General features: G+C 45.7%; 1 protein-coding gene across 3 annotated transcripts in view; it reads left to right on the top strand.

Annotated features, from left to right (window-relative positions):
* Positions 1 to 10,464, top strand: part of Cfap221 (cilia and flagella associated protein 221) — a 74,502-nt gene that overhangs the window by 56,892 nt on the left and 7,146 nt on the right. For all 3 annotated transcript variants that reach the window (XM_021166758.1, XM_021166741.1, XM_021166748.1), the window contains exons 18-22: positions 879 to 986; positions 1,293 to 1,424; positions 2,568 to 2,726; positions 4,689 to 4,780; positions 9,428 to 9,520. In XM_021166758.1, the coding sequence (XP_021022417.1) occupies positions 879 to 986; positions 1,293 to 1,424; positions 2,568 to 2,726; positions 4,689 to 4,780; positions 9,428 to 9,520 (584 nt within the window). The remainder of the gene's footprint in view (positions 1 to 878; positions 987 to 1,292; positions 1,425 to 2,567; positions 2,727 to 4,688; positions 4,781 to 9,427; positions 9,521 to 10,464) is intronic.

The raw sequence follows: 10,464 nt of genomic DNA, 5'->3' as shown, positions 1-10,464 counted from the left end.
CTCTCTCTCTCTCTCTCTCTCTCTCTCTCTCTCTCTCTCTCTCTCGTTCTTCAAGACAGGATTTCTCTGTGTAGCTTTGGCTGTCCTGGAACTCACTTGGTAGATCAGGCTGGCCTATAACTCTAGATATCCACCTGTCTCTGCCTCCCAAGTGCTGGGATTAAAGGCATGTGCCACCACCGCCTAGATAGTCAACTTTCTTGAAGTGTAGGACCACTAGTGCTTTTGAAAGTAAAAATATGTTTATGTATGTCTCCAGTGAAGCCATCTGGTATAAGGAAATAATTTGATTACTGACATGTGCCAAGACTCAGAACAAGGCTCAAGACTGGCCCTGTTAGGCAGCTGTTGTTGAGATGCTAATCTTACCAAACAGTAATGGAGTCTTGTGGGCCATTTCCTTTTTAAAGAAAATACAAATGTCTATTGACTCTAGATAAGGCACTGATGACTGAATAAAGGCATTATTTCCCTCAGTCTAGCTTGAACATCCAGAATCTTTATTGGGACTACTTACAGGTACATGGGTGCAGGAATGTATATAGGAACTTGGATGACTCAAAGGGACATGCATCACTGAAACCCCACATTGTCATGGGTGAGGACTCATTAAAGCTGCATCTCTGAAGCACCCTGAACAATTTGCAGACAGCTCAGCTAATCAGAAAGTCTCCTCTCCCTGGGAATTGTTCACCTTAGGGAGGAGCTGTTTGGTGAATCTTGTAAGTTTCAGGGATTTCCTGAGACTTACTAGTTTCATTTACTACCTGAGCCTTAATGGGCCTTCTTCCAGGAAGGGATGTTTCCATTTGAAGGAAGTAGCCCTTACAAAACAGGCTTTTATGTGTCACCAATATGCTGTCTTCTTTTATTTTCAGGTTCCACAGTTATACAAAATCAAGGGATATCGTTCATTTTCTGTTAACAAGTCCTCAACAAATTACAGACTTCAGAAGCTTGCTCGGCCCCTGAAGCATGGTGCTGAGGTAATATACCTGCAAATTCAGGAACTGTTCTCACTACTCATGGCCTGCCATCAAGACTAACAGGTCATTGAGTTGGAGGGATGCCTAAATGCATAAGGGGATTTGTTGTTGTTCTTGAAGAAAACTCATGTTTGAGTCCCACCATCCATGCGGTAGTTCACAACCATCCATAATCCCAGTTCCAGGAGATCCAACAGGCATACACACAGTGCATATACATGCAGGCAGACATTCATGTACAAATAATAAAATAAATAACTCTTTAAGAAAAAAAAGATTAAGAAGTCATTTTTGATCTTTACACAGGATGAAGTCACCACCATCATAACCATACCCAAGAAGGATACCACGCCGCTCTCGGCAAAGCCCTCCATCTTGAGTATGAAACCACCCGAGGGCTTAGCGATGTCAGTGGAATATGATCCGCTGTATATTTTTGTAAGTACAGGTTGGCAGATGTCTGTGTTCCGTATAGCTTTATCTCAGCAATTATGTGGAAGCAGAAGCATGAGTTGGAAATATGTTTTCCTTTTGTTGTTGTTTGTTGTTGTTGTTGTTTTAGTTTTTTAATTAACTTTTTCTTCACTAAATACTTGTGTTCACTCTTGTTACTTATTTGTGTGTATGCCAGGGGAATGGGGACAGGAGAGGATATTGGATCCCTTAGAGTTGGAGTTGCTGTGCTTATGAGCCATCCAACATGGATGCTCAGATTTGAACTCTAGTCTCCATGATAAAGCAAGATGCACTCTCAAACCACTAAACCTTTAAAAAAATTTTTTTAAAAACAGTATCTCATAGCCCAGGATGGGCTCCAGCCTAATAATACACCAAGAATGACCTTGAACTCCTAACCCTCTTGCCTCTATGTCCCAAGTACCAGGACTGCCGATGAACTGCACCACATCCATTTTCAGGTGGTGCTGAGGATGGAACGGAGGGTTTGATGCATGCTAGGCTAGTGCTCTGCTAATGGACTACACCCCAACCCTGGAATCTGTTTTCTCTTTGGCATCTCAAGCCAGCTGAGCACTCCTCACCCTCCACCTTCTGACTATGAAGGGTGTGATATGGCAAGCTGCTTTAGTCCTTCCCACCTTGACTCCCCCACCATGATGGACTATTCATCTGAAGTGAGCCCAAATAAATTCTCTCTCTCTTAAGTTGCTTTTCCTGTTTTTTTTTTTTCCCCACAGCAATGGGAAACTAAGGCAGACCCAGAAAAGGGTTTTCTCTTTCTTACCAGTTTGCTTATTTAATCACTGCCCCCTCCTCCTCGTTGGTCATGGCTAGAGGCAGTTTCAAACTGCGATTTCAGCGACATTTTCTTCTTCATGAAGCCAGCAAATCTAAATAGCATCCAATGAAGCCCTTAAACTAGAAAATGCGTATATGAAGCTGGCAATGTTGGGAACATGGGACAACCTGAAGCTCTGCTCCTGTGCCGGTTTGCTAGGAAAGTTAACATACATTCCCATTGTTAGTGCTAGCGGGAGCCACAGCAAGCATCGCCGACGCCTGCCCTGTGCCTGGCATGGAGACGGGTAAACACCATCAATCTGGTCTTCCTCTCTTCCCCAGAATCCCAGCCCGGGACTGTTTGCCGTGAAGCATCCTCTGACCTATGCGGAGACACTGATAGATTACCATCTGTGCTCTCACCCAAAGTACAAGTACACCCAGGAGTCCCACTTGGGGTCCAGCATTCCTCTCACCCAAAGGCAGTTTCTCCATCATACGGTAATGTCAGCCACGGGCTTGGCAGAGCCGGCCTTGAACTGTGTGGAGGGGCAGGGAACAGGGAGAGTTGAGACTGAGAAAAAGAGGACTAGGGTGGCAAGGCAGTTCAGTGGGCTTGCTTACGACCAAACCTGATCATCAGAGTTCAACCCCTGGGACCCACATGGTGGGAGGAGGACAAGGAGAACACTGACCCCTGCATCTTCCCCTCTGACAACTTATACACACACACACACCTTACACATGCATACACATACTCATATACTCACATACTTACACACTCATGCATATGCACACACCCTCATGAGAATAACACGTGCATACGTAGATATGTATGTATACAGATGTGTACATAGATGTATACACACACGTTCAGAATAGATAGATGTGATTTAAACGACAGCAAAAAGGGCTTAGCCATGGACCAAGAATGGTAACCATGGTCCTCACACTGCTGGCTGTTCTCAGTGCCACCACTGTCTACCCACCTTTCTGCTGTCTGCTGCCCTTTTACCAACACCCTCACTCATTTTGACTTAAAGGGGAAATGGCTACTCATTAATCTTCCAGCCATATGAAAACAGCTGTGTGGTGCTCCATCCCTGAGCTCTGGCCTCCTCCTCACTTTGGACCCTCTGAAAATACAAATTTCCACCACTTGCTCTCAGGATCCCCAGGCCCAGAACTCATACAATCCTTGATCTACCAGCTCTGGCACAATTGCCATACCCCCCCCCCAGCCTAACTTACATGACTACAGCTCCCTCCTCATCTCTACCATGATCTACCACTGCCATATCCTCCCAGACTGCCACAGAAATTTTCTGATCTAGCTTGGAATTCCTCAGTGGGTCAGGGGACTATGGAACTGGCTCCGTCAGTAAAGTGCCTGCCCCAGAAATGTGAGGACCCACATAAATCCAGGCATGGTGGCACAGGCGTATAATCCCATCACCATAGAGATGGAAACAGGTAGATCCTTGCATCTTATTGGCTAGTCAGTCTAGCTGAATCTGCAAGCTCCAGGCTCGGCAAGAGATGATATCTTTTGATTGAAGAAGACAGGGACATTGGTCTCTGGTATTACACACACACGGTTCTCTCTCTCTCTCTCTCTCTCTCTCTCTCTCTCTCTCTCTCTCTCTCTCTCTCTCTGACACACACACACACACACACACACACACATACACACGTACATACACATCCTCAGTGTGTATCCATTGCTAAAAGAGCAGCTCCACTGGTTTGGCCCTCAAGTCCACTAGTGACCTGCCTCCCTCTCTAGCCACAGGTACCATCCCCATCATGTTCCCTGCCTGTACTCAGCCAAACTGCTGGTGACCTAATAGGTCTGTCATCTTGCCAGAGCATTCCCCTGTACTGTCCTCCCTGCCTTGGTGCCACCTGTCCTACTTGAATGCCTGGAAAGCCACATCAGCCCTTGGTCATCACCACATATCGTATACTAGAACAACTGTCTTTGCTTTAGAGAAAGTCAAGTTGAACGGAATGATACAATTTGGATGGAACCTTTTGACAGTTAAAAATGGTCACCTGAGTGAAATGAAGGCTAAGATACATCCTTGTTAGTTCCTTTTGTTGGTCCTACAACAAACATATGATAAGAGCATCCTGGGAAAGTAAGGCCTGATGTCAAGAGCCCTGGGCAGCTGGCCATGTCACATCCGCAGTCAGCAAGCCTGGAGGGAGGGATGCTGGGTCTCGACTCACTTTCCCCTCTGTATTCAGCCTGGGACCTCAGCCTAAGGGATAACACTGCTCACAGTTAAAGGTGGGTCTTCCCACTTCAGTTAATCTAAGTTTTAAAAACCCTCAGAAACATTCCCAAAGATGTGTCTCCTAGATGAGTCGAGACACTGTCAGGTTAACAGTCGATATTAGCTCTTGCAGCTAACACCGTCATCTTTCTGCATCCTGACCCTGCTCCAACTTTCATCACAGGATATAATTCCTGGAATCATGAACTGGAAGAAGTTCCAGCCCCTGGTGTTTTCCTCCATGTCTGACCCCTCTATGATGGAAGCCACTCAGAGGTAAGCTGGGAACTGCTGGCCTCCTGGGGTATGTTAGCACCGTAGCTTACGGAGGCTGGGAGACCCGGAATCAGAGGCCACCATGACAGACCACACTCTCAGATCATACTTTCAAAACGTGATGGGGGCTTGCCTACCAAGGAGATACAGTGATAGCTGGTTTTCATACTTTGAATCTATCTTGAACAAGACATGCCTTTTAAAGGTAATGTAATGCTGACTAACTGGTGGCACAGAGAAAATTAACAGATCGTATAATTTTGCTGAAATATTCATCTTTTTCTTTATAGTTCATGGGGTGAGTGAGTCTGTCTCTCTGTCTCTGTCTCTGTCTCTCTCTCTCTGTCTCTCTCTCTCTGTGTATGTGTGTGTGTGTGTGTGTGTGTGTGTGTGTGTGTGATGCTCATGTGTGTACTTGCTTATGGAGGCCAGAAGGTGATCTTGAGTGTTCTTCATCAGAAATTGCAACTTTTTGTTTATTTTAAAATTTATTTATTGACTTATTTATTTTGAGATAAGGTCTTTTATTAGTACCTGGAGTTAGCTGATTCTGCTAAGGTAGCCAGCCGTGTTACCAATGGAGTCTCCAGTCTTTGCCTCCTCCACTCTGGGATTACAGATGTTCATCACCAAACCCAAGCTTTTTAAAAAGTGTGTTCTGTGGCTGGAACTCGGGTTCTTGGGATCAAATTCAGGTCTGCACGCTTGCAAGGCAAACACTTTATTGAGTTATTTCCTGGGCTCTTGAGAAGTTATCTTCCTCTTTGTGAGACAGGGGCTCTGATGACAACTTCACTGGGATGTTGCAGATGTCTATATGGAGAAGTATCTAGGATCTGACTGACAAGCTTGCTTTTGATAACTTGCATTTTTCACTGAGCTCACAAAACTGTGTGCAATCATTCTCTCACCACTAGATGGCAGCATCAGCCCCCTAAACCAACTCATTCTACAAGAAAACTGAATGAGTCAAACTGACAGGCGGCTGTTCTGGTTTCATTTCTGTTGCTGTGATAAAAATACCCAGACACAAAGCAGCTTAGGAAAGAAAGGGTTTGTTTGGCTTGCAACTCCAGGTTACATTTTGTTACTTCAGGAAGGTCAAGGCAGAAGCTTCAAACACCATCCACAGCCAAGAGCAGGCAGGATAGAATCCTTGCTCATTCAGGATCTGCTGCCTAAGGAATGGTGCCACCCACAGTGGGCTGAGTCTTCCTATATCAACTAGCAATCCAGAACTCATTCCATACACACACAGGCATGCTCACAGGCATACCTGATATAGACCCATATCTAGCTGGTGCATAACTCAGTAGTAAAGTTTTTGCCTCTCCTCCTCACCACTACAGTGGGGGGAAAATTGACTCCCCTGGGTCTGGGGTTGTGTCTGGACTCCAGTGCACCCACTGTTAACATACATGGATTCCAAGTATTAAAAACTAGTCAATTCATTGTTTTCCAAAGTAATGTCCTTGGAAACATCTCCCAAAGCTGCTGTTGTAGTGGAAAGTCAGGAGGAGGTTGCTGTGGTCCGGATATCCATGCATTAAACATGAAGGTCATATCAATGAAAAGCTTTCTACCATGACTTTTCGCCTTTAGCTTCTGTGCCTGAATGCTCTGTTGGGCCAGTTTGTTTCAGATAAACTGCCATTGCATAATATCTCAAAAATCAGGAGCAGGGCCCAGGCAGGGGTGCAGCTCAGCTGGTAGGAAGTGTGTAACACCCACAAAGCCTGGGCTCCATCCCCAGCATTGTAAAAATGGGCACACATCTGCAACCTCAGCATGGAGAGGTAAAAGCAAGAGACTCAGGAGTTCAAAGTCGTCCTCAGTTACACAGCGAGTCCAAGGCCAGCCTGGGCTACGTGAGATTCTGTCTCAAAAGAAAATAAGTATTTTTCTATTATGTGTTTATACTGATTGTTGGATTGAAGGCCAAGCTGTTGCTTCTAAAAGCAGTTATAAATAATAATAGTAATCCATTTTCTAACTTCTGTATTTATCCATCCATGTGCTATGACAAAGTGTTAGTCTCCATGTTAAAAAACGCCATATATGGATCAAAAGTCAGACACCAGGCAGATTTTGTGTCTAGTGAGGGCTTACTTCCCATTTCACAGACAGGGCCTTCTTTTCTATTTTTATTAATTTATGTGCATGTGTGCATGGTATGGGTGAGCTCAGGCCACATCACATGTGTGGGGAACAGAGGACAGCTTTCAGGAGTCTGTCCTCCCTTCTCACCATATGAGTCCCATGAGCCATCTTGCTGGTCCGGAAGCCTTGCTTGTGACCTCCCAAGGGTGGAGGATCGAGGTATCCCTGGGGCTTTTTTTCTGAAGGCTCTGATCTTAGCTGTGAGGCTTGGCTCTTATGAACCAATCACCTCCCAATGGTTCTGTCTCCGCACATTAACACATTAGGAGTGGGTATTAGGGACGTAAGAGTTAGAAGGGGTCATCTTTAGTCTCCAGTAAGTTCTGCAAGGCCATTCATGCCCTTTCAACCTCAAAGCTATTTTGCTTGAATAAATGACCTACAATTACAAGGTTACCCTTTAGTCTTTTAAACCTGAGATTTACCTGTGTATTATTAAATCATCCAGTGTGATTATTAAGCATTTATTTATTCTACATCATTTTAAAATAGTTTTACATTTTTTATATATATCTTAGAGGGGAAGGTGCAGGCCACAGTACACATGTGGAAGTCAGAAGGAAATTTTCAGAAGGCAGCTCTGGGCTCTCCAGCCTCAGTCCTGACCCTCCAAGGCAGTGCTGGCTCCCTCTTATGGCATGGGTCTCAAGCTGGACCAGTCATTGGTCAGCATCTCCCACAATCTCTGTGCCACGTTTACCCCAGCACATCTTGTGGGCAGGACAAATTGTAGGCCAAAAGTTTTGTGGCTGGGTTGGTGTCCCAATCCCTGCACTGGAAGACTTGCCTGGTCACAGAAGGTGACCTGTTCAGGCTCCATATCCCCCATTGCCGAGTCTTACCTAGAGTCACCCTCATTGAGTTTCCATTGCGCTAGGTTTCTAGCTCGTTCCAGAGAGGCCCCCTCCCATTACAGTTGTCTCCCCCAGTACTGTCTCCCTCCATCCTCCCATACCTGATCCCTTCTGTTCTCATCCCCACCTCACCCCTGTCCAGTCCCCGCCACCCACCTGCAATGTGTCTCCCTCCTCCCTCCCTCCTCCTTCTTCCTTCTGTTCCTCCCTCCATTTCTCCTTCCCCTGCCCCATCCTTACATCCCTCCCCCAATCCCTTTCCCTCCCACCACCCCCTTTTTTGTTTCTTTGTTTACAAAAAGATTTGTTTGGTTTTGATTACGTGAATGTGCTTGTTCTTTTCGGGGGATGTGCCTATGGTGTCCAGAAGAGGGCGCCAGATCCCCTGGAGCTGGAGGTGGCTGAAAGCCAATCTTCCTGGGTACTGAGAATTGAACTCAGGTCCTCTGGAAGAGCAGTAAGGGCTCCTAAGCACTAACGTATCCCATCCATCCTTTTTCTCCCTTCCCCTCTTTTGTGACTATGGGATTAACTGTTTCTGGATTTGTTGTTGTTGTTGTTTTTAAGATTTATTTTATTTATTTTATATATGTGAGTACACTGTCGCTGTTTTCAGACACACCAGAAGTGGGCATTGGATTCCATTACAGATGATTGTGAGCCACCATGTGTTTGCTGAGAATTGAACTCAGCACCTCTGGTAGAGCAGCCAGTGCTCTTAATCGCTGAGCCATCTCTCCAGCCCCTGTTCCTGTTTCTTAATTCCACTTTCTCGCTGATTTACTGACACTTTCTCAATATATAGAACATTCAATGTGTTTCCCAAACTCAGCACTACACAAAAATATTCTTTTTTTTAAATTCTCCTTATCTCAACTACCCTCAATTTAATATCCTCCTGTTTAATACCCTTAATGCTCAAATCTGTTAAAAGAGTAAGTTATATTTCTAGAGGCAGGGAAGATGGCTTAGTGGGCAGAGTGTTTCCATGTAAGCATTCAAACTCAAGTTTGGATCCCAACACCCATGGAAACGCTGGACCAGAGTGGGTGCCTGTAAGCCCAGCACGGGAGGTGGAGACAGGGAACCTCAGAGTAAACTGGCTAGCTAGGCCCACCAGATTAGTGAGACCTGAGCTCAGTGGAAAACCCTGTATGGATGTATAAGGCAGAGAGAGGGTGGTAAAAGAAGACACCTGAAACCATCTTCTGGGCTCCACATGCACATTCATACAAATCTACACCCACACGTGCCCACACACATGCAAACATGCATACACAAATGCACACATTACATATGCATTATATGTATATATTCTAGGGGCTAAGGATGTATGTAGCTCAGTTAGTAGGCTATTTGCCTAACATGCACAAAGCCCTGGGTACCACCCCAACAAGGCATAAACCAGGCATAATGATGTGCCTCATGTAAAGCCAGCACTTGGGAGGTAGAGGCAGAAAGATCAGAAGTTCAAGGTCACCCTCAGCTAAGTGTGAGTGAACTTAAGCCTTATGTGGCATATATGTGAGACACTGTGTCAAGATAAACAAACAAACAAAAACAGCAAACCCCACAGGGGCCAGCTTGAGTGCTGATGCATTGTGGTCCTCATTGCTTGTGTCTCCCTCCACAGAAGTGACTGGTATAGTCCCTTGATGCTGCCCATAGATGTCCCTGCCCCACTGGAGGACTTACCAGAAGAAGACAGACTGGAAACTACTGAGCGGTATTTTTCTGATTTTCTTCTTGGGGCTTTTGGTGTCTGAGCTGTCATGTTTTTCTCATGAGGCACTCTGAGGGATTGTGGAAGAGACACACAGCAGCTGAGTGCCTACCCAAAAGGAGCAGGCAAGGCTGATGCCCAGCTGGGCCACCAGGAGATGAGACAGACGCTTCCCTCACAGTGCAGAATAGACTATCTCGGACGTCTCAGATGTGAAGAGTGGGGAAGGCGGCTCAGGCAGTAATGTGCTTGACACACAAGCACGAAGACCAACTTCAGATCCTCAGCACACGTACAAAAAGCCAGACCTGTGGTTGGAGAGATGGCTCAGCAGTTCAGAGCACTGGCTGCCACTGCAGAGTCTGTCATGTCCCAAAGGCAGTGCACAACTCCCTGTAACATCAGATTGGGGGATCCAGTGCTGCCTTCCAGCCTCTGTGGGCACCAGGCACATACATGGCACATACCATGCATGTAAGCAAACACTCATAACTGGAAGAAAAGAAAAAAGCCAACCATGGTGGTGGCATACATCTGTAACCCCAACATTGAGGCTGGGGTCATGGTGACTATCAGATCCTTGGCACTTAGAGGCTAGCCGGTCTGGCTGAATCAGGGCACTCTAGGTTCCGTGAGAGAGAAAAAAGGTAGAGAGCAATAAAGGAAGACACTAACCCTGACCTCAGGATTCTTTGTGCATACTCGTGGACACATGTACCACATGGACATATATACCACACACACTCACACACTCACACACACACACACACACTCTCATACATTCACACACACATTCACACACACTCATACACACACACTCATACACACTCATACACACACACACACACATACTCATACATTCACACACACATTCATACACACACACTCATACACACACACTCATACACACACATACATACTCATACATTCACACACACACTCATACA

This window comes from Mus caroli, chromosome 1, assembly GCF_900094665.2.
Source record: "Mus caroli chromosome 1, CAROLI_EIJ_v1.1, whole genome shotgun sequence".
In the NCBI taxonomy this organism is placed as follows: domain Eukaryota; kingdom Metazoa; phylum Chordata; class Mammalia; order Rodentia; family Muridae; genus Mus; species Mus caroli.
Note: the sequence above shows the minus strand (reverse complement) of the source record. Positions and strands in the feature narration are given on the sequence as shown.